A 21,810-nucleotide genomic window follows, 5' to 3' on the forward strand; every position below is an offset into this window, starting at 1 on the left:
TTCGCGATTGGCATGCACTTGGCTCGCCTACAAAGTTCTATCACGCGTCTGGAGCGTAGATAAGTCAGCCGAGTGCTTGAATTTCGATATCCGTCGCACAGGCGTACATGCTTCATGATAATGTCTCACCTTACCCGAACTACCAAACGCTCCTTCTATGGTAACGCGGTGGCTGCAGCCTGTTGCCTCGGGTCGGCGCCATTACGCGTGTAATTTGGTGTCGACAGCCATCATGAAGTCCTTTACTCTCCTGCTCCCCATCGTCTCTGCAGCAGTTGCTGGCACACTGGCATATAATGAGTATGAGCAGGTCCAGCTCGACGGCAGCTCGCTTCAAATGTACCCAGGGTTTGACCTGGACTTCAATGAATTACGATGGGTGCAGCTCGAAGGGCAGGAACCAGTGTTGATGTCGGAGCTTGAGAAGGTTGCCAGTCCTCTCATTTTTAACGACCGGCCTACATCTTCTGATGGGCTCGCGTAGATTGAACTAAAGGCCCAAGGCTTCAAGTTCTTTGACGTGTAATCCCCCCGCTCCCTATAAGCTGTCTCGACGCTCATTGGTCATGTCAGATCCGAAACACTCAACCTCGGGCATCGTACTCACTTGACGAACGCACGCAAGCGTAAGCCGTGTCACTCGTCTATGGTGCTTGCTGTGAGCATGGCCTTGCAGCTACTTACCCGACACCGAACAAGACGGAACTTGTCAACCCCATCTTGAAGACTCTCGAGATTGACAACCTCAAGGAAGGTCTGCACAAGTTTACGAGTTTCCGTACGAGATGTAGGTGCCGCTCTTGTCCTGATTTCAAGATTTTAGATTCATTGTCTTTAGATTACCGCAGTGATGTACAATCAACCGAAATTCACATAACTCAACAGCAGGCTGACTGGTGTTCAGACCGGCAAGCAGAGTCAAGAATGGCTCATTGAGACCATTCGCCAGGTGCTTGGTCCCAATGCTGGATATATGCGTCCGCTTATGCGCATTTCAGCTCACTCACAAATATGCATCGAAGTCGCTTCAAGAGCTGATCACGATTGAGGAATTTCCTCATACTTGGATCCAAAGCTCCGTGGTCAGTGCTTACGTATAAAATGACAGTTAGACTGCCTCAAATAGTACGGGCCGTGATATAGATCGCGAGAATCAATGGTTCTATCCCCACAGAGGACGGTGTCGTGATCGTCGGTGCTCATCAGGATAGGTACGTCGACGAACTTGTCATTTATAAGGAGGTAATAATCGGGTTGACAGTACCAACACGTGGCCCTTCTTGCCTGCGCCCGGTACGCTAACATCGTGTCGTTCGAATTGTTGTTATCTCAGAAGTACTCACTTAAACCCATAGGCGCTGACGATGATGGCTCCGGATCCATGAGCATCCTCGAGGCGTATCGGGCGCTGTTGGTGGCCGACTTCCGTCCCGAGCGCGCCGTTGAATTTCATTGGTATTCTGCGGAGGTATTGATGCCGTTATGTATCATCTTGCGTGGCGTCTGACATGGTCATAGGAAGGAGGACTCCTAGGCTCCCAAGCTATAGCACAAGAGTACGAACGACGCAGTGTGAACGTCCTAGCCATGAGTCAGGTATGTGCGGACGCGTGTGAAATATGTCGCGTTTGATATCATTCTGTGCAGTATGACATGACAGCATGGGTCAAGAAAGGCACTAGAGAAGAAGTCGGCGTTATTGTTGACTACGTCAACCCCGAGTAAGCGGAGTCGATCTCCCAGTGGGCCACGTTGTAACTTGTATCTCTTAGGTTGACGGAGCTCAATAAACAATTGATCGACATGTATCTGGACATACCCTTCGTCGAGACGAAATGTGGATATGCTTGCAGTGACCAGTAGGATCACACGCTGATTTATGCTCCTGCCGTATCGCTCATCCTCTTCTGTTCAGTGCCTCGTGGGCCAAGGCCGGATATCCTTCCGTCTTCACTATCGGTACGAAAATCATAGGAGCACCGGCACGAATACACTGACGGTTTCTATTTCAGAGAGCACGTTTGAGAATTCTAACAAGCTCATTCACACTGCGAACGAGTGAGCGTCCTGCGCTTCTGTACAACAGTAAGACTAACGATCCCGACAGCCGTTATGACATTTCCGACGAGTTCAGCTTCTCCCACATGCTCGAATTCTCCAAGCTGGCAGTTTCCTTTGCGGTCGAGCTGGGAGGGTGGCGCAAGTCGGATTGATGTTTTTTTTAAAAACTTTGTAGGTCGCAACGGGCGGTTCTAGCGCCTCAAAACGTGTCTGGTTGATCCGTATGTATCGTAGCAGGCTACGACGATAATGACTTCCATGCATGATGGTTCCCCGCAATTCGGGGTTCGGCTACTATGCGCTACTGTTGATGTCCCAGATTGTCACTGACTGGCCCCCATATGCGATCACGTTTGAGCCGCTCAGTACTGTATGGGCTATCGGATCTAGGCGCGCTTGGTGAAAGCATGCGACCACATTCTAGCGCGCCGCGATGAGGACCACCGGCTGATTCGAAAAGCGGCGTGGCTCACATCGTGTCTCCGGTAATCCCACACCCGCACTACTCCTTCTGCGGCATCTCCGTAAGGCCTAGCAAACCAACTATTCCTGGTGGACCCTTTCAGAAACCCTGACCTGGGCTGCGTGTTAGGATCTCGATAGCCAAACCTCAGAGATGGGGTTTGCTTGAAGTCTGCTCTCCTCGTGTCGTACACCAGGACCTGGTGATCCAGGTGATCCACCTGCTCCATGCGCTGTTATCAGGATATTAAATACGCGTTCATAGTCTAGTGACCCACCTCGAGGACGACAACCTTGGGTGCTTGAGGATGTATATGAACCTGCAAAATGCGGCCGTCGGAGACTCTAATCGGATCCGGCGCGATTTTGGCTGTGATGTTCGTCTGGTAGATTAGGGTCCCTGCACATGAGAACACCATTTCATCATGTGGGCGGTATGCGAGAGATTGGACTCGCTGAGAGTGGGTGATCTTCAGCCGGTGAGAATTCGCGGTGTACGAATCCACGGCACGTTTCAACGTCCACACATGTATGGACTTATCGAAACCTCCTGACAGGAAACGCAGGCTGGAACCTCCGAATGGTGCTAGAGCGCTCAGTCCGAGGATAGGAAGAGCTGCTTGCTCGGAGGTGCTCTCCTGTACTGTGCTGTGGGCCCTGTAAGCCAAATCGATGCGTCGAGGAATCTGCTTCTTTTATGAGCGCTTGGTGAATCTCAGGAGCATAGGATTGGTACCTGATCGACCAGGCATATCAAGGACGCTTGACAGGGACCCTTGTCGTAACCGAGCACCACCGTGTTGTCCTCGAGGAGGCAAGCATCTACCACGTGAGGGTCGGGTGTATCATCCGGGCAATAGAAAGGCAAAGAACGCTTCGACTGTCTACGACTGTGCGATAGTCAATCAATCACGGAGCATATGATGAAAGATAGCTACATACAGGCTTTCTTGGTCAATAAAATGAACATCCCCGCGCATGGCTACAGTCGTGAACGGTAGCGAGCTGTCCGCCGGCGCCAGCACGCGTCTTCCCCTGGCAAATTTAGTCCTCGGGATGTTCACTTCACATACTATCGACGAGCTCCTTGTCGTTCCGCGCGCACTTGCGTTGCTAGTAACGCGTGGCTGTTGCATTTGGCGCTTTAAATGCCGGCGTCTTGCTCTTGCGAAAGGATTGCGCGCTGGCAGGTCGGATTCGTCGGAAGAGCTGCTCTCGCCCTCAGGGTCCTCGCGAAGGCTCCATTTGGATGAGTTACCTGAACATGCACGTTTGGATGGACGTTCATGCAAGGCAACGCGTGCGCTCTGTGACGTGCTGCTTCCGGACGCATCACGATTACTAGGGGCAGGGCGCTTGTCGCGTATCAGTGTAGAATGCTGCCCAACGTCTGAAGCAATGCGGGAATGGTGTTCGAGTGCATCGCTCGATCGAGACGGCATCCGACTCTGCTCAAACCAATCCACAGGTCGTCCCGAGGCCTGTGCTGCCTGTGCTTCGAGACCGATGCTTTGAGCTGCAACCGAGCTCTGCTGTATCCCGCTTGCCGTTGGCAATGGCTGGAATGCCGGCGCAGCATACCTTTCAGAGGCATTGGTTGGGTCTTCATCTCCGTCTGACAATTCGTCCTCTTCACCACTCGTATGCAGCGCTGCAAAGTCACCAAGCAGTGCGTTTACTCGCTCGTGGGCCATCGCTTCCCTTGATGGTTGCGTGGGTTTCACGCATGCCGACTGCTCCTCTGTACTAGCTTCTAAAGACCCAACACTAGTGGGACTCGGAGCTTGAGAACGAGAACCGAGCACTTCAGACTCAGCTCGACCATAGAGGAAGCATTCTTCTTTTCTCAAGTTCTCGCGCCCAATATTGCAGCTATGTATAAGATAGAACCCATCAATTTCCGCGGAATGACCGTGTCGGCGAAGGGCAAGTACGTACTCGGATAATTGGTGGTGCGCATGTCGTGCATCGGACGCTCTATTGGCCTCATGTAGCGACACGTTGTTAACAGAGCAGTTGCGTGCTCCATAAAGTAGCACTGCACTATCTCCTGATAGTGGACTCCACAAGTCAGCCGAGGCGTCACGAGCAGTTTCAGAGATGTGCTGAGAGGGATTTGAGGACGACTGTGGAGCGTAATCATGCATCGACCCAGAAGATAGTACGGTTGTCTGCTGCAATTCAATGTTCATGAGGGCATCTGTGGTGCTTGAATGGATATAGGAATTGTATCCAGTACTACAATTCTCAGGTATCAGCTGGTTTTTGCTCGTGTCTGAAGACACGAGGTCAATGACCATCGGCGGATCGGCTACGTTGGGCATCCTTTCCCTTTCTACGTGGCGCTCTGCAGCCCGGCGCAATGCTGTTTGCACGGCAGAAAGATCAACGCCTTCACTGCATAACAATCGATAAATGCATTAGCACTGAAAGAGGATAAACATACAAGGACATCAGAGATTCCACCGGTTCCTCCTTGGCGGAAGAGTCCGTTACCCTGATGCAGGCATTCAGTAAGTACAGATGTGCGGGAAGCATTCCACATACCATTCAAATTCAATATCATCGCTCCTGAGCACGATTTTCAATTCGCTGGAAAGCCCCACTCGCTCTCGACTCACCGTGAATGAGCGTTGATGACGCGCTTGCCTTCAGCACCTAGCTGACGAGCGGTCTCGATAACAAGATCGTTGATGGCTTCATTATTACTCGGAGTCAATATGCGCTTGGACAAGGTGCCGTTGGAGACACTTTTATCACCAGACATCGAGAAACGTGCGGTGGCGTTAAAATGTCTCGTCGCGTTCGGAGGACGCGATCGCAATCTGAGTTGGCTCGAGTCGAGAAGCAATAATGGAGACGGAGACCTCTTCGTGTGGCGATTCATGTAACTGACCGTAATTGAACGTCTCGCAGCTCGGACGAAAGATATAACACGACAACCCACGACTTAACAACGTGGGCGCAATTATGACTTGTCACTTGTGGTTGTGGAAGTGGGGGCGATCACGTGCCGTCAAACGCGAAAAAACCGCGATCTCGATGAAGTCGACGAATATTGAGCCGCGCACCCGAATCTTTGGTCCTGCTTCAACTGTGTCGCTTGCTGGCCCTATCATGAACACATCTGAAGATGTGCAACCCAACGAAATGCGTCTGGCTCGCAAAGGGATCTCAAGTGTTCCCGCCATTCGACCTGCATCTTCCGCACATAGAGCTCAAAGCGCAGTAAGCCTGCATTCCAGTGGTAGAAATCGTCAGACTTCTCTTGTCAATACGCCTGGTGAACATTTATAACAAATGGACCGTTCAGGTACAGTCAGCGGGTCGCGAGCGCCTAGAAGTCTGCATCGTCGCTTGCCGCGTAAAGGCAGTGAGCTTCAGTGCGCGAGACCTCGTCCACTAGATGCAGGGAAGTCCTTGAAGCAGTCAAAAATGCAGGATCCGGACGTTTTTATGTCGAATGCCGTGCAGTCGAGCAGCATGCATTCCACAAACGACTCTTCACAATCTGGGAAAAGCTCAAACGCGGACATGTTCACGATGTGTTTCGATCTCCCACCTCATTGCCGGAAAGGTGCTCCTCTATGCCATCATTACCGTCGCGGCTGGTTCCAGCAACAGGTCAGGGCAATAGAGAATGCGGGAGCTCGCGTCGTCGGCCATCAGTACATCGATACTGCAGTGCACTTTCATTGCAGCTCACTGGATTTCCAAGACACACCGGAGTCTCAGGTTGCATTGAGGGGAACTCCTGCAACCCTGGACAACAATAAGCCTACAGAGTCCGCTGCCTTGTCAGTGTCAACGGTGCATGCACTGTCATTGGAGGCGCCTACATTTGCCGGCATGGGCGGTCCCGCTATCCAAAGCGGAGAAGCTTTATGCCGGAAGGACGCCACGCGCGATAACCTAGTTAAAAACATGTCGAAAACTCAAAAGGTTGATCATGTGAGACGAACCACTGCGTAGGTCTACAAAGTTGCCTATGGCTGAGGTCTTATGTAGCTTCATGATCAGGAGCCATCATCAAACCTCCCTAGCGGGTCAAAAGCGTTCCTTTGACGGTTCAGGTGCGTCTGATCAGTAGCTTCATCGATGGAAGCAAGTTAAGGTTTGCAGTCACGAAGTCCTGGAGGGATCAGCGACATAACGGATATACTATTCCGCCGAAAGCCTCGTCTTCTGGCCGGTACGAAGATGCAAAAGGACCGACATCTTCCTTGCAGCAAAGCATGGGACAGAAGCATATCGCCGCTCCACTTTCGTTGCACAGAGCACATCCAATGGACGCTTCTGCGGCTTTGGAAGACCTGTCATCAAAGGGTCATCAGTCTGGGACCACTTTCTCTCCTCACTGCGTGGAAGTACCAATGGTTGGCTCGAGGTCGAATTCCGACTTGGCGTCCCCACATCCTGGTTCTAGGAATAGTCGTCGACATGTCTTCCGGTCCGGAACTTTGGTACTCGCCCCCAGTGTTGCCAGTCCTTTGAATGCAATTCGCTCCTCCCGGATGGAACACTCTACACCACGAGTTTCATCTAGCGCCTCCAAGCAAGATGCTGCGGATGGTTCTGCACGCTTCCACGGTACGATAACCGCTCCAGCAGATACAGATTCTGTCAACGGACGTCCGGGTCCGGCAGCTCGTGATTTGTCAATGTCTTCATGTTCGGATACCCTGACGCAAGCGCAACATGTGCTGACTACAGGGTCCCTATTAGCCAGTGTATCGGGGCCAAATGTTGAACAAGTCGTCAATGGCACTCGTGGTCATCGGGCCTTACTCGTGGAGGAGATAGTGCAACTTGAGAGAGGTACCTACGACAAGCCCAGGCGTTTATTGATTTCACCGGCGCTTGGCTTGTTAAGTATCACGCTGCAGGGAACAGTCGATCGGATCGAACGAGTACTTCCGAGGTGAGTATGGTTTGTTGATAACCATCGTAGCTGGACTCAGCTTCTCCAGGCAGAAGCATGTGCTGCTCTCTGCGAACGGCGATTCTCGCCATGCTGTAGATGACGCGTGTCTCCTTCGCGCGACGAACGACGACGTAATCTTACTTGGTCATGCTCGCGATGAAGGTCAGCTTTCACTCGTCAAGCTGGACGGCGAGAAGGCGAGTCTTTCACTTCTTTGCTGCTCATGAGTGCTGAATATAACTAAACAGGTACATGAAGTATGTATGTTCGACCGACCGGTCCAAGGAAATAAGAGAGAAGGCATCAGTGCAGTATGTTCGATGCTGCAGCCTTTCGGATTTGCTACCGGCGGATACGATCATCGAATCCACATCTGGGACGTAAAGGACGATATGTCCATGCCGTCTCCTACGGAGCTACCCGTTAAGCATTCCTCCATGGTACAATCTCTCCTCCCGATCCGTGACACCAGTCATAAGTTGGTGTCAGCGGGCGCTGACTGCACCGTACATTTCTGGGACCTGTCATCAGAGCGAGTGGTCAATACGCTAAAGACCTCGAATGCGGTGTATCATGTTCACGAGGTGCTGTCGCCATTCTGCACCCTGTTGGAAGTGAGACGTCAGATTTTTTTAATTTGTATAAGATGCTAAACAGGTGCAGATCGCACATCGAGAGTTACAATTCGAGATTCGCGACCATCGCATGGCGCCCGTACTGCCAGTGCAGAGGTTTGGATATGCCGCACCGAGATCTCACGGGCGATACGTGAAAGGCAAGTGGTAAGGGAATTCAATGATCTCTGACCTCACTGCGTCCGGTGCTCTCAGGTGACATACATCTCAATACGTTCACATGTGGCGACAGAAGTGGTACTGTGCGCCTATGGGACCTGCGGGATGTTAGCAAATGTTCAAATACCGTAAGTCGCTGCCGTATTCCCCATGGAGCACTGTTTACAGATGGGGTCTGTAGGTCCAATGTTTTTTTGATCGGCGCATCACACAAGTCATATATGATGATGAGTACCTCGTAGCTTGCTCGGAAGATCATGAACTTGCATTCATTATGCATACATAAGTGAAGTAACGCCGTTCAGACTAATGACGCTAGGCCGTTTTGAGTCGCCATTGTACAAGTATGAACATCACACATTTAATTAGTTTATGACCTCCTTACATCGTTCAATCCTTGTACTTTATCCAATGAAGCATGAAATGTAGCCGAGAATCAAGAATCCAGCGTGGGAGATGCCGGCCGGCGCCAACAGCCTCCCGCTGGCTTCCGCCAATTCGGATTGCATGCCATCGGCGCGCCATGATTTCACTCAACTGCAGCTCTCCTTAGTCCACTGAGCATGGACAGAGCGACCCGCAAACAAGACATGGAAACGGCCTATCAGGTGCAGTCCAAGGCTGGGGTTGTTGGTGCTGCGCGATTCACGGCCGTCGGGTTGGGACTAGTCATCCTCGCGCACTACACATGGCCCACGTTCCGGTCAGTGTGATACACTTGTTGTACATAGTCTTACACACTGATCCTAATGCTGGTTGCAGACGACAGACCTTGCCTTTCAAGGGCTTCCTAGTAACGATCTGTACGAACCTCCTTTCAATGATTGTACCAAGCTCTCATATTTCCGACAGCTACCGTCTTTGGCCTGGTTTTGGGCGCAGAAAACGCGTTGCTCGTCCATGAGGCTGAAAAGCGTCTGACAGAGTCTGCTATCCGCAAGCAGGCACGCATAGAGCTTGCACGGCGCGGGCTGGTGGCGACGGAGACGGAGATTGCAAAGTGGAAGGCTGAACGGTTCGCAGCGCAGCAAGCTCAAACTCAGTCGGAAACCGAAGCAAACCATTAATGACGCGCTCGCATTAACTGGGCATAGGATATATGAAGTGAGCAGAGAAACTGACTTTGAATGCTTGTTTATTGATTGGACTTATGCACTTTGGACGTATGTATGATACAATCAAAGTTTTTCTTTCTGTACGATGTAGCAAGCGAGCTGTAATGCTAAGACTAGACAGACAAGCTGGCACAAGAACAAGAGAGTGGGGCGGGTTAATGTTCGAATCGACAAGTTGCTGGCTATCAGAGAAGGAGACAGTACGATGCGGCGTCAAGAAAGGAGAATAAATATTGCATTGCTATGAATTCGACTCTGCTGATCCCTGAATTTCGGTTGTCATCACCACCTTCCGTCACGTTCACCTAGAGGTGGGACGCTGTTGTAGGACTGCGCAGTGATAGGGGAAGACACGTAGCGCGGTTGAGGGTTGATCTGTGCGGGAGGACGCGGTGGAGGCCCTGGGTGAAATGTCTGGCTCAGATTGGCAGAAGGAAACGTGGAAACGGGTTCATAGTGGACATCGGATGGCATACTGGGCGGCGCTGGAGGCGGGGGCAGAGTATGATAGGAGGGCTGGCTGGCTAAGCCCATCGGAGGTGGCGCTGGGAGACTTATGTGTCTTGATCTAGGCTGCAGGGGGACAGAAAGAGATGGCGTGCGTGGAAGAGAAGTTCTCGAATGCTGCGACTGGGGCAGCGGCGGTGAAGAGCGGGCCACTGGAAGCTGATTGTTCTGTACATACACTGGCCCACCTTCTGACGGAAGCGGCGGGGGAGGAGGGATAGAATCATATGGGTCACTAGGCGGATTTACCGGGTCTACTCTTGCGATGGAGCTCATTGACCGTGACTGCTCTGGATGGTTGTACACAGCCGAAGCCGATCCGTTAGGCTGCATGTACAATCCCAACTGACTGGAAGAAGTGTATGACCCAGAATTCCCTCTGCTGGGAACGCCACCGTTCGAGCTGAACGGCATAGATGCATTCGATGATGAATTATAAGATCCAGGCAGGCCCATGAGGGACGAGTTGTACGTCTGTGGCGGACTCCGCTGGACGTCATACATCCCGTTTTGTCCGTTTATAGAGCCAAAAGCCTGAGGAGGGCTTCGGGGTGTACCATATGACCCAAGCTGTCCTAGAGAGCCAGAACCGAATACTTTCGGAGGAGTACGCTGTGGATCATATATTCCTTGAGGCCCGCCGGGAGGCGGCACTGGCAATGACGTACGGCGTGGATGCGGCTGCCCATTTGTTGTCCCTGGTTGGGGTAAAGGACGCGAGGGAGGCGACGAGCGTCTGAAGGAGCCGTTCAGTGGCGGTGGCGGCGGAATATTGTCTAATGGCGGTGACGGCGAGGTTCGTGTAATTGGAAATGGTTCAGGAGGAGCGGAGTAAGAGTGGGGAGGTACAGACGGCGGCGGCGGAGGCACATATACTTCTTGGGATACATGCTGATGTGGAGGCGCTGATGCGGATGGTGCCGGTGGTACATGTTGCGTGGGGTACTGTACATATGACTGAGATGAGAAACCAGACGACACGGGAGGCTGGGGGAGAGAATGGTGGTGCGAACGAGAAGGCGGCAGAGGCGCAAAGCCAGAAGACGTGACTGGCTGCGGCGGCAAGGTGGAAAAGCTGGAAGACGGGGTAGGATGATGTGATGGTGGATATCCATAGGTCGACGGCGCCGCCGTGGCCGGTCCAGCAGCAAATCCAGACGATTGAGAGGGGTAAGACGAGAACGAGCCAAACCCGGAAGGTGCAGACGTCGGGATTGGCATGGGTATGGGCATGAAGCCCGACGAAGCGGCAGATACACCCTGCCTCGGGCCTGTCGGACGTGCAGATGCATGGAATGTAGACGGAGGCGCAGGTTCATACGGCGGCTGGTACGGTTCAGCTGGCACATGCTCCTGTTGATAGGAGACGGGCGCCGGCGGATCTGGCGCATTATAATGCGATGGTGCACTGCCATCCAAATAGCTCCCCTGATGAAACCCGTGTTGGGAAGGCGTTTGAGAAAGAGCATCAGAGTAACCATGCGATGACGTAGGCCGTGGCAGATACCCTGGCTGCTGTGGCTGTGAGGACATCAGTGTCTGGCACTCGTTGCATGCGCAGCATAGTTCATGAGTACGTACTGGGAAGTTCAATCGTCCGTTGGCATGGTCGCCAACGCCCAAATCGGCAAACTCGGTGGCGACGCTTTCCACGTCTGTATGGCGAGTCCGGGAACTCTCATACGGTGGCACATAGAGGTCAAGGTTCGCGAATGAGGCCGATGGCCGCAGAGATCGAGGGATGTTTTCGAGCCTTAGGCTGTCGCGCATGTTACTGTTAGACGGCAGACGTCGAATCTCGTGCTGCACATCAAGCCCGCTATGCATCGATGGCTCCTCTGCAGGAACAAACGACCCAGGGCCACCGTACAGCTTCTTCGTTTTAGGTTTCGGGGTAACCTTCTTCAATGGTTCTGGCTCCTGTTTGCGGGATGAGAGTGAGAATAAATGCGGAAGGAAGTACACTCACGTTAGACCAGAACGTCATCTCAAGGTACACTTCACCACAGTACTTGTCCTTGTTCATCAAAACGAACCATTCTGGATGTAGAGGTCGGCTGTAGCCAGTGTTAAACTGCGAAAGACAGGAGGCTCACCATCCGTTTCGCCCTTCGTCAACACCTCGGTCAGGTCTGCGGTACAGTCTCCAATAAGGTCAGGTTCGCGAGGATCGTCGGCGTAGCAGGCGATGGCCATCGATCGTCCGCCCTTGACTCTTGGTGGCCCCTTTGTACCACTCTTCGGCGGCAGCGGGGGCGGCACCCTATCGCTGGTATCGAACTGCGACGATGTCGCCTCGTCGTCGTCATCCTCCACGAGCGTGAACCGGAACTCCTCATCCCACTCTGGGTGCTGTCCTCCGCGTTTTATGGCCTTCGTTCTCCTCTTCTCTTCATTGAAAACGATGGAACAGAACGGATCTTGCTTGCCGATGTGCCTCTTGTTGGGCAAGTTCCTCTGTGGGTAGAATGTATTCAGCACTCTCTCCGTGATTCCTCGGGCGGCCAGCTACACACACCGCTTTCAGAACCACGACAACGAGCGTGCCAATCTCACGCGGATTGGTGGCGACCATGAAGTGCAACGCTGGAATGCTACGTCTAGCTGGTTTGAGACCTCCTGCGTCTAGAAGGAGAGCAATGCAAGGGCTATAGTTCGGATGCGAAAAGGCGATGAGGAGGAATCTCTCTACATAAATACTGAGGAAGGAGCGCTAGAAGTGCCTGATCTCTGAGCGAGTAGCGCGAACAGCCCGCCTGCGCCAAGCACGCCGCCGAATGGCCGGCCACGTGCGTCCCCCCCAATCCGTCTTGTCCTCCTCGGTCCAACGCCTCGTGTCTCGTCCATTTACGCGATTTCTAGCTTCCTGATTCATCTTTCCCCACGCAAGACTCAAGAGTTCGCACATATTGGTGTCGCTTAAACGTCGCGAACTGCGTAGGATCAAGTCATCGACAGACTGGATCAGTGATTACAGCGGTTCGACTGCGGTCTTGCTTTAGCGCAGTTTCACTCTCACTCGGTGTTCCTCGACCGTGGCGTCCGAAGCGCACTAATTCCGTCCGAAGAACTGGTCGAGGACCGATGAGCCTATGAGCCTATCTGGTTCACTGCCATCTTCCGCTACCGATCGACCGTCCAGTGAACGCCGGTCGATTTGCCGCCAGCAGCTCGCTGTGACAGCCATGAACGCGGATGCTCACCTACGCAGTTATGACTCCGGTGTTATTGCAAAGCCAGACAGCCTGCATGATCATTCGTACGGCAGAGCGTACAGGCGAAGCGAGTCACTCCTTCACCGGTGATTTTGTCGAGTCACAGAACCTCCAGAAACAATCCATGTTGACACGACGTGGCCGGGTGACGACCAAGCGCGTCTATGAGACTGGTTTGACCTCGCCGTCTTGACCATGCCAACAAGCAGCTCAACGGGATCTGCCTGTCCCGCCGGTAACTTCGCTTGTGGCATTCGACTGCAGTCTGACTCGAGCTTGTTCGATGATGGATCGATTGTTTCGCATGATCATTGCATTCGCAAGTACACTATAATTTCTGGAAAAGGCATCCGGCGCATCAGTTCGGATGTCGAATCAGCCGCATAGTTACGCGAAAAACAACGCGGATCTCAACCTGTTGGAGGCATCCCGGGCCCGTTCGGCTTCATGTACAAAAGGCAGGTGACGGATCAAGCTTTTGCGAGAAGACACACTGACATAAACGGAATCTCTCCAAAGTGCATGCAAACCCAATTACAACCTGATCTGTGGGTGGGTAGAGTACCCATATATCACGGGCGCCTTATGCAAGCTATATGCGCTTGAATTGCGGCGTTTTGGTTCGTCCTCCTCGGAAGATGTGCTTTGCGTGCTTGACTTATCTATTAGGTAGCCATATCCGTAGAGAACGCGCGTGGACGACACTACGATGGACGACACTACGATAAGTGTCATCGCTCGGCCGGTAGTGAGCAGTGGAGGTGCTCATCATCGTGATTGCTATCAAAACTCATTCCAGCCGATGGGATCATCGCCATAACGCAGGAGATAGCCTGAGGACCAACGCTTTCCGGCACAGTCGTGCTGTAAGTACTTGTTCCTGTCTGGTGGCTCGTCCAGTTTTCTAACGCGTTACCTGCCGCTCGCCAGCATTAGCGATATATGAAATAACGCCAGGTGTGTATGTCCAGCATTCATACTGTTGCTGAATGCAAAAGTAGGTGGCAAAGCAGCTCGAAAACGCGGGAATGGTTATGAAGCCGTGACCGTGTATCGATCACATGACCGCGTTTTCCAAGGATGCTGCTTCTAGGAATATAAACAGACACGCACAGCACCAAAGAAAGCTCGTCCATTAAGACTTGACATGTACATATAACTCAGAATATGCAATCGCCTCCTAGAATCGGATTATCCAGGCACATACGGCACATCATCAGAAAAGATGAGATTCGGTTTGCGGTTCGCAAGATCAAGTAACATCTCAGCGAAATAGCTGTTCGCCCACGCGAACCAAGGCCTCGTGTATGAGCCCGTGTAGATGTTGATCGATTCGTGTATGAGACCCAGCCCGTCGGTGTTCTGACAGCATCAGTGGTCAGTCGATGGCACCATGGCCATGGACATACTCACATTTGCGATGAGATACAGGTACTGCATAATTTCCTCGTCGTCGTCTGTGCCGTAAATTGCCGATATGAGTGCCATAGGCCTATTCACCATCTCAGCAATCCATCTGCTAGATGGTATATGCATGGAAGCTTACCATGGGTTCCACGCGTCCTCATGTGGGCCACTGTAACAGCGGATCGTCAATCTGGGCGAAATCATCCGAGACGATGAAACGTCACATACCCTATGCCACTGAAGTTCTTGCCGACGACGTAGTAGGGGTTGCCTCTGGACATTAGTACCCGACGAGTCGCAATGTACGCCGGATGGCTCATATTGAGGAAGCCCAGGTAGGGCAGGGAGAGTAGGGACTGGATGCGCACATAAGGCTATAGAACATTAAAGTAGTGTCGTCACGCGGACTCACTGGCACATTTGCATCGTCCATCACGTATCGTCCGCCAAACCCTGCGGACACGACGTTCAGCCATCCTATCTACAAATCATGGATTGACACACCATTGGTCTCGTACGCGAAGACGTTATTCGTCAGCTAAGGAGTTGTTCAGATAGTGAAGGAAGGGAGAAACGTGCCTCACTGACCGTGTGCTCCCAGATAGCGTCCGTGATGCTGCCTATGTATTGCCTAGCCAGTTGACTGATATTGCTTGCCATGCCCGCAGATTCAAGAGCATCCGCAAGGTAACCCAGCTCCACCACAAGCATTGCATTCCCAGATGTGAGGAATGCTAGTAAGATTGATATAAAGAAGCGTTAGATCGTGACAAAAGCACAACAGTGCCAGTACGCACCGAAGGTGCTCAGGTCATCTGAAGGCCTGTGCGACGTGCCAACGAGACCTGTATATGCTTTCGGCTCGCCATTGCCACCATTGTTCACTGCACCCGGCAGAGAGCCAGCTTCGCCTGTCCAGTTGTAGTACGACACCAAGTTCCAATTCTCGTCAAATGTTGCCTGCGATTGTTCCCATATCACTTGCAAGATCTGATCGATCGCCGCAAACCCTGATTTTTGCCAAGCAGTGTCGTCAACTCGTCAGAAATCTGCAAATATACTCCTGCAGCTCACAGTTGTCGTTCATGAACGAGGCATCGTTGGTATTTTGGTAGTAGGATCGAGACAGCTTCATGAATGAGCATAAGGAATCCAGTTCCCACTAGATGATTTTATTCAGTCAGACAAAGAAGCATACGGAGCCAGGTTCCATGCACCTTGCACTCATACACGGTTAGGTTATCCACCGGTCTGGGAAGCGCGATCAGACGGTTCAACTGCCAATGCTCAGCACTACTCACGGATTGACCAGCACATCAATTGCCCAGTCGTTCACTGTTGGACTGAGGCCGCTCTCTGGAGGAGGCTGGAAGGCGCTACAGTACGGGTACTGGGATATATATCGAGCCTCGTTGTTGATGACTGCCTTGACGAGTGCTGCAAGCTCCGGATCTATGGCAAGCAAAGAACGATATTGCGCTAGCTATATAGTCACCCTTCAGTAGAGCTGTACGCAAGGAGCCAAAGCTCGACACGGACCTGATTGCCGGTATCTCGCAACCATTGTGCACTACAGATGGTGTCAGAGGTCAGAATTGATATAGCTTCAATCGGGAAGACTCGGCATACGTGATATCCTAAAAGCGTTGAGTAAAAGTAGTTCACTGAAAAAATCAACTCACTCCTGTGATCACAAATGCAATATTCTCCGTCTCCACGGTGAAGTCAGCACACATGAGCGTACAAACAAGCCTCAACGTACCTCATTGTAATATTTGATTGTGGTATCTAGCGTACAAGTTGTGGATATGACACGACAGCACATCATTCATGTAACTCACCCAGAGTATTCGGGAAAGTATTCTCGAATAAACGCGCGATATCAGGGTCCTTGAGGCGCGACGTCATGTCGCTAATCACTTTCTGCGATGCCACGAATCAGCATTAATCCAGCAAATGCATCCTCCGTACCGTACCTCGACTGCAGAGCTATTGAATGTGCGACACGCTGGAGTGGGACGCATATACGGCAAGGCCAGTGGACCAGAGGATGGATTGCCTTGCGGAGACTTTCCGTAGCACTCTGAATCAACAACTGGAGGACATCACTAGTTAAATAGCCCAGCTGCACCTGCGAGTATGTCGTATAGTCCGGACACTGTGCCGCGCCCATCGCCGCACACAGCGTGACAGCCACGCCGACCGAGGACGCGAACCCGAGCTTCATCTTCACAAGACGCCAGACCACGTACGCGATACGGATAATTTCCGAGTGAAGAAACAAACGGCTAGTAGACTCTTCGAAAGTGCTGGGTTTCAAGGAGACAAACGCGTCGTTCCAAGTTGATAGGCGACTCCTCAAGAGATCTGGAACATATATCGCCTCCCCTCAGTTGGGAGCGGACGACGACAGCTCGGACCGGCTGAGTGTACCCATCGATATCAAAAGCCCATCCACGATAATATACCTCGAGCTTCGGGCTGAGCACGAGACGGCCCAGCTGACAGGCACAACACGCTGCGAAGAACCTGAAGATGGGAATGAGAACTCGCGCGGTCGCGATCACGTCGGACGCGTCGCGCTCACGTGCCTCGGCAACGTCTCTAAGGTCAGGTCAAAGTAGCGCTGCGGCGCGATCAAGGAATGCATAACAGCAGACAGGAGGAAGACATACACAGTAGATGAGAATGAGACTAAACACTACAGACGATGAGGAAGCGAGAAGCTGCAAATATCCAGAGGAGGAGGGGACAGAAGAGACAGGGAATGGCGAGGAAACTAGCGATATTACTAGAACTATGATGCATATCCAATGTACAGCAAGAGCGAGCACTAGGAGCTCAGCACCAAAATAAGAATAAAAACTGCTGCAAGGCAGGTCAGAAGTGTGACATGGAAGGGAAGCGGTGGAGTAACGACGGCAGCGGTAAGCGGGATCTACAAGCGGTCATTAGCCACCAATGAGTGGATCATGATGAAAAGCGAACGTACGAAGAGTCGCATTAAGTCGATGCTCAGCGATCAAATTACGATTACTGCGGAATAGGTGTAGTCGACGGAGTATGGAATGCCTCCGTCTGGTAATCCGCCGTTGTCGTAATGCTATGTGCATCCGACTCGTACGCATGCTCCTCCCGTTTCTCATGCTCTCCTGTGCTAATAATCTTCTCTGGAAGGAACAGAGGCGGCATCGGTTCTCGCTCCGCTAACGGCACAGGACCACCTTTCGGTGTCGCCATCGCGCTCTTGCTAGGCTCCTGTGACTCGGTCGAGGGCGACTCCATGCTCACACTGTCCGCGTCCAGCACACTGCCGGGGGTCGCAGGTGGGGTTGACGAGTCATCCGCACTGCTCGCGGATTCGAGATCGTGATCCATGTGATGGTAGGCGGCAGACGGGAGGTCCACACTAGAGGACGCACTCGCAGACAAGTCTACCGATAGCTTGCCTTCGTGCGCAGCCATACTTTCGTCTTCTGCGCCTTCGGTCTCCTCTCCATTCCCGTCGATATCATCACTGCACTCCTCGTCCACGCTCAACTCTCCGTGCTCCATGCTTCTCCCACCCGTCCTGTAACTCCCTGTGGTCCACATGCTCCGGTGCCCTGCGTGGCTCATGGGCGACTGAGAAGTTAAGCCCGTGATCCCCGTCGTGCCAGTGAGCGCGAGGCTTGCACTAGCGCTCCACTTGCTCTCCTCACTCTCCCAACTGCATCGCCGCGAGCTACGGGGTCGGAGCGCGCGCACGCTCGCGTCTACGTCCTGATCGTCCCTGTCCAGATACCGTTCGCCCTCCAGCTCCCGCTCGTCGTCCATCTCACCCAGTAGGAGGTGACTTGTGGAGTCGCCATGACCGACGGCATGGCTAAGATGCGAGTTCGAATCATCTCCAAGCGACGTGCGCCCCGTGCCAATCCGCGCGCCTGGCATGGCGAATGCGGAAGACGCGAGCGTCAGGACGGACGCATCATCTTCTGGAGGTGATGATGGCCGAGGGTTATTTCGCGGATGATGCGTAGTGTGCTGTGGAGCCTGCAAAGTGAAAGATTGGTGCGATCCGTTCGTATTATTGCCTGACGAGGGGCTCGAAGTCGCAGTTGAAGAAGACGGAGGTAAAGCTGAGAACGTGATCGAATTACCACCGGATCCAGGTCCGGTGGAATGCGTCCGAAGGTGATGTGGCAGGCGGTAGGCGGGCGTAGTAGGCGTGGGGGGAGCCTGCGCAATGTGTGCCATGCCCCCGTTGAGGTCGATACTGAGCAAGGTCGTGGGCTTCGTGCTAGCCGTCATGCTGCGGAACGTGTGAGGATTGGAACGGTAAGAGGAAGAAGAGCGGGATGGAGAAGGGGAGGGGGGAGAGCTTGGCGGCAAGGGCCGCACAGAGGCATCTTCGTCTGCCTCGTAGTTGCTATGGGGCGACCACAGCGATTCTAGGGCCACGGAGGAACGGCGCCCTGAGTCAGAGCCGGCGCTGGAGTCCGTGTTGTTGTCTTGCCCATGGCAGCCATCGAAGGAAAGAGGCTTGCGATTCGGCACGGTTGTTGCGCTATAGAACCTGCGTCCCCGCGCATACTTCGAATCCGCATTGCTCCTACTTCTGGCCGCCAATGCCGGAGGCACTGGCTCGAACGTCCTGCGAGACTTCTCATTCAAGGTGGGCGAGCAAGCATCTACCCTCGGAGGGTGCAGGCTGTCAGGCTCGGACACTCTCCTGGCACGCACGGTGCCGGCGAGCTTGCGCTGGAACCAATTGACGATGGTGGGCCTACTGGTGTGACGGGCGACCTTCTTCAATGAAGGTGGCGAGTCTGCCAGTATTTCGCTATCCGAGGCAGGAGCAGGCTTAAACGATGCCTTGGTCTGTTGAGCGGCATCTTTTTTAGCCTTGAGTGGTCGGGTAGCAGGAGGCTGCTGCTGTTTCTTCTGTGAAGGAAGCTGTGGCTTTGGCTCGGCAAGAGGGGTGGCCTTGGTGTTAGTCGTCTGAGTGCTCAGAGGCGCAGGCATAGCGGGAGGGTCAACCAGAGCGTCACTTATGATGAGAATTAAGCTAGAGGGGATGGTAGATAAGGAAAGAGAGCGGTGGCGTCAAATTCAGGGTAAAGGAGTGTAGACGACGTGGTGGTGGGCGCGCAAACCAAAATGGAATATCGCTTTTGCGTCTGAGATGGTATTGTCCTTCCCCGCCACTGCCTTCACTGCATCATATAGATCCTCGCCGCCAGGAAGGTGTCAACCCGCCGACTATGCGGCCAGCACGCCTTTGCCATGAATATTTATGCAGCCCGGCGCCGAGAAATGATTAATGAGGAGGCAACGACCGGGTGGACCGCCTGGAATGGTCCGTGCGAATTGATTGATTAGATGCCTTGAGCCATCCGAGCCTGCGATGGGTCCTCCTCTGCTCATCGTCCATGATCCCCCGCAAGCTGCCCCGCCTCCGCCGCCCACCGACTGCCCGCGATCTACCCGTCCGACCGCCTCGTAACATATCCCGCACTCTCCTTCATCCCCGCAGAGCTCACACCGCTCCTTCCATATCCGACCCTCCCGCCGGCGCCTCCACACCAACGGGCACCTCCCCATTCACCATCTCTCTAGCCCATCCGAGAGATCCGGCTAACCAGCCTGGACATTCCTCAGGCACAGAGTTTAGCGTTCCTCCAAATCCTCCGCCACCATCTCCACCTCCGAGCACGCCTGTGTCCCCTAGCGATGGCACTCCCGAGGGCGAGGGTACGAACGTCGACCTGCTTACGTCGACCTCTGCCGCACCACCTCCACCGTCAGATTCCAACCTCCCTATACCGCACCATCCGCCTAGCGTGAATTCACCGTTGCCGTACAGTAACCCGCCCTTCAATACACACCATTTCTTCAGCGTCCTCGAGAAGACGTTCCCTACCGCCACCGCTCGGAATCTCATGCGCGCGGTCCGTGCGCTCCTCGTCGATCGTCTAGGGCGGGTGAAGCGCGACGCACTGACGGTAAAGGATCTTGAGAGTGTGGGTCCCTGTGCCATGCTGCTTGTGACTGACTCTCACGCTGCATTTCGATTGTTTTGTTTTGAATAGCAAGCGTATCTCTTCAAAGCTGCGCTATCCGAGCTTCGGACAGAGATGACTATGCTCACACGGAACGAAGCCGCCGCAGTGCAAACCGCCACCGCTGCGGTGAGGCGTGAAGTGGATGCGCTCGACGTGCGGATGCAGGAGGATCTCGGTGCGCTCAAGCATGAGTACGTACCTTCCTCGCGCTTTCGCGTGCGTAATGTGTGCTTGTTGAGGCTAACGCTCCTGCTTTGCTTCTCTTTATGATTGTGATCCATGAAGCATCCAAATGGAGCTGGATAGTAGGAAGAGCGAAGCGAAGAATGACCTCAAGCAATTCGACATCCAGATGGAGGTACATGATATCATGGTCAGCGTGACACACATAACTGAGAGACGTGGGATGCTTCCATTGTAGGAAGTGTTGAACAAGTACTTGGTCACTCTATACGACCTCCGCACCGAGATGGAGAAGGCACGTTGGGACAACTTACGGAATTCCGTCGGTAAGTCTTCTCTTCCATTATACTATTCAGCGTTTGTTAAACCCTGTCTTCGTGGCGAAAGTGGCACTAAGTGGTTTCCTGCTGCTTATCGTTATTTCTATGGAACTGCTGAAGTCACCGAAGAAGCCACCGAAGAAGACCGAGCCGCCGCCGCCAGTCATGGAGGTTCGCCTACCGGAAGGGACGGAGCACCAATCCACAATGTGGACTGCATAGTCCTTCTGGCACGTACTCCAGGTCCTCCGCAGGCGGTTCGGACGTATGGCTGGAGTAGGCGACTGCTTCTCTTACGCACTTGTCTTCTTTGATCGGACATACTTCAGGCGGCATCTCGCAGGGCGTGGCTCGAACGAATGGACAAGTTGAAACAAGGGACTATAGGGTATATCGCGTTCCATATTTACTCTCAAGGAATACATACTGGGACAATATGGTTATAGGTAGATGCGGCAAGCAGCGAGCCTTGCGCATACCGCGCTTCCTCGACCTGCACACAGATATATACATATTATTTATAGTTACAGATGCCTATTCTAATCCAACAGGAACCCCTGATATATATTCTACACCGTGTTGATTGTGCAGCGAGTGTGAGCGACGAGTGCCGAGCATTGAATATTGAATGATCGAAGATGAGAGTATATGCTTCATTGCACTTCAAGCTTCTCCAGCTTGTCTGCGAGCCCTTCCACGTCGCGACCCTGCTCTGAGCCTGCCTCCTTCACCTTCGACGCTTCAGCTTCCTTTGTCTTCGCGACAGCAGCGCTCGTGC

General features: G+C 53.1%; 8 protein-coding genes across 8 annotated transcripts; 4 read left to right on the forward strand and 4 right to left on the reverse strand.

Moving 5' to 3' along the window:
* Positions 1 to 188: 188 nt before the first annotated feature.
* LAESUDRAFT_690045 (peptidase) lies at positions 189 to 2,213 on the forward strand (the record flags this gene model as incomplete). Its single annotated transcript, XM_040906044.1, has 16 exons — positions 189 to 427; positions 485 to 522; positions 574 to 626; positions 677 to 787; positions 839 to 852; positions 905 to 949; positions 999 to 1,082; positions 1,144 to 1,211; positions 1,262 to 1,293; positions 1,356 to 1,468; positions 1,519 to 1,596; positions 1,648 to 1,721; positions 1,773 to 1,859; positions 1,916 to 1,959; positions 2,013 to 2,058; positions 2,108 to 2,213. Exons 1-16 carry the CDS (start codon positions 233 to 235, stop codon positions 2,211 to 2,213), a joined length of 1,188 nt encoding a protein of 395 aa, XP_040770500.1. The 5' UTR covers positions 189 to 232.
* On the reverse strand, positions 2,024 to 5,451 carry LAESUDRAFT_690047 (uncharacterized protein). Its single transcript, XM_040906045.1, has 10 exons — positions 5,145 to 5,451; positions 5,071 to 5,094; positions 4,970 to 5,020; positions 4,462 to 4,920; positions 3,466 to 4,395; positions 3,260 to 3,413; positions 2,802 to 3,209; positions 2,535 to 2,744; positions 2,108 to 2,481; positions 2,024 to 2,058 (listed from the first exon to the last, which is right to left on the reverse strand). Exons 1-9 carry the CDS (start codon positions 5,408 to 5,410, stop codon positions 2,356 to 2,358), a joined length of 2,628 nt encoding a protein of 875 aa, XP_040770501.1. The 5' UTR covers positions 5,411 to 5,451; the 3' UTR covers positions 2,024 to 2,058; positions 2,108 to 2,355.
* Positions 5,452 to 7,767: 2,316 nt separating this feature from the next.
* On the forward strand, positions 7,768 to 8,527 carry LAESUDRAFT_733541 (uncharacterized protein; the record flags this gene model as incomplete). Its single annotated transcript, XM_040910433.1, has 5 exons — positions 7,768 to 8,061; positions 8,111 to 8,229; positions 8,318 to 8,369; positions 8,410 to 8,422; positions 8,457 to 8,527. 5 exons carry the CDS (start codon positions 7,768 to 7,770, stop codon positions 8,525 to 8,527), a joined length of 549 nt encoding a protein of 182 aa, XP_040770502.1.
* Positions 8,528 to 8,804: 277 nt separating this feature from the next.
* Positions 8,805 to 9,632, forward strand: LAESUDRAFT_740232 (uncharacterized protein; the record flags this gene model as incomplete). The annotated part of the gene is made up of 3 exons (XM_040911067.1): positions 8,805 to 8,944; positions 9,004 to 9,044; positions 9,094 to 9,632. The coding sequence occupies 3 exons, from the start codon at positions 8,805 to 8,807 to the stop codon at positions 9,306 to 9,308; spliced, it is 396 nt and encodes a 131-aa protein (XP_040770503.1). The 3' UTR covers positions 9,309 to 9,632.
* Positions 9,633 to 9,638: 6 nt separating this feature from the next.
* Positions 9,639 to 12,438, reverse strand: LAESUDRAFT_754024 (uncharacterized protein; the record flags this gene model as incomplete). Its single annotated transcript, XM_040911832.1, has 5 exons — positions 9,639 to 11,384; positions 11,445 to 11,783; positions 11,833 to 11,903; positions 11,960 to 12,320; positions 12,382 to 12,438. The coding sequence occupies 5 exons, from the start codon at positions 12,436 to 12,438 to the stop codon at positions 9,639 to 9,641; spliced, it is 2,574 nt and encodes an 857-aa protein (XP_040770504.1).
* Positions 12,439 to 14,055: 1,617 nt separating this feature from the next.
* LAESUDRAFT_719301 (glycoside hydrolase family 125 protein) lies at positions 14,056 to 16,986 on the reverse strand. The gene is made up of 18 exons (XM_040907602.1): positions 16,617 to 16,986; positions 16,462 to 16,554; positions 16,327 to 16,408; positions 16,248 to 16,273; positions 16,168 to 16,197; positions 16,115 to 16,122; positions 16,025 to 16,055; positions 15,787 to 15,968; positions 15,703 to 15,736; positions 15,560 to 15,647; positions 15,283 to 15,495; positions 15,074 to 15,219; positions 14,990 to 15,023; positions 14,898 to 14,938; positions 14,714 to 14,841; positions 14,625 to 14,654; positions 14,492 to 14,570; positions 14,056 to 14,440 (listed from the first exon to the last, which is right to left on the reverse strand). The coding sequence occupies exons 1-18, from the start codon at positions 16,710 to 16,712 to the stop codon at positions 14,270 to 14,272; spliced, it is 1,512 nt and encodes a 503-aa protein (XP_040770505.1). The 5' UTR covers positions 16,713 to 16,986; the 3' UTR covers positions 14,056 to 14,269.
* Positions 16,987 to 17,096: 110 nt separating this feature from the next.
* On the reverse strand, positions 17,097 to 19,773 carry LAESUDRAFT_808488 (uncharacterized protein). Its single transcript, XM_040914070.1, has 2 exons — positions 17,478 to 19,773; positions 17,097 to 17,423 (listed from the first exon to the last, which is right to left on the reverse strand). Exon 1 carries the CDS (start codon positions 19,487 to 19,489, stop codon positions 17,519 to 17,521), a length of 1,971 nt encoding a protein of 656 aa, XP_040770506.1. The 5' UTR covers positions 19,490 to 19,773; the 3' UTR covers positions 17,097 to 17,423; positions 17,478 to 17,518.
* A 123-nt stretch (positions 19,774 to 19,896) lies between these two features.
* LAESUDRAFT_754027 (uncharacterized protein) lies at positions 19,897 to 21,254 on the forward strand (the record flags this gene model as incomplete). The annotated part of the gene is made up of 5 exons (XM_040911833.1): positions 19,897 to 20,487; positions 20,557 to 20,720; positions 20,815 to 20,887; positions 20,951 to 21,038; positions 21,100 to 21,254. The coding sequence occupies 5 exons, from the start codon at positions 19,897 to 19,899 to the stop codon at positions 21,252 to 21,254; spliced, it is 1,071 nt and encodes a 356-aa protein (XP_040770507.1).
* Between the last annotated feature and the right edge of the window lie 556 nt (positions 21,255 to 21,810).

The sequence above is a fragment of the Laetiporus sulphureus genome (genome assembly GCF_001632365.1).
Source record: "Laetiporus sulphureus 93-53 unplaced genomic scaffold LAESUscaffold_1, whole genome shotgun sequence".
In the NCBI taxonomy this organism is placed as follows: domain Eukaryota; kingdom Fungi; phylum Basidiomycota; class Agaricomycetes; order Polyporales; family Laetiporaceae; genus Laetiporus; species Laetiporus sulphureus.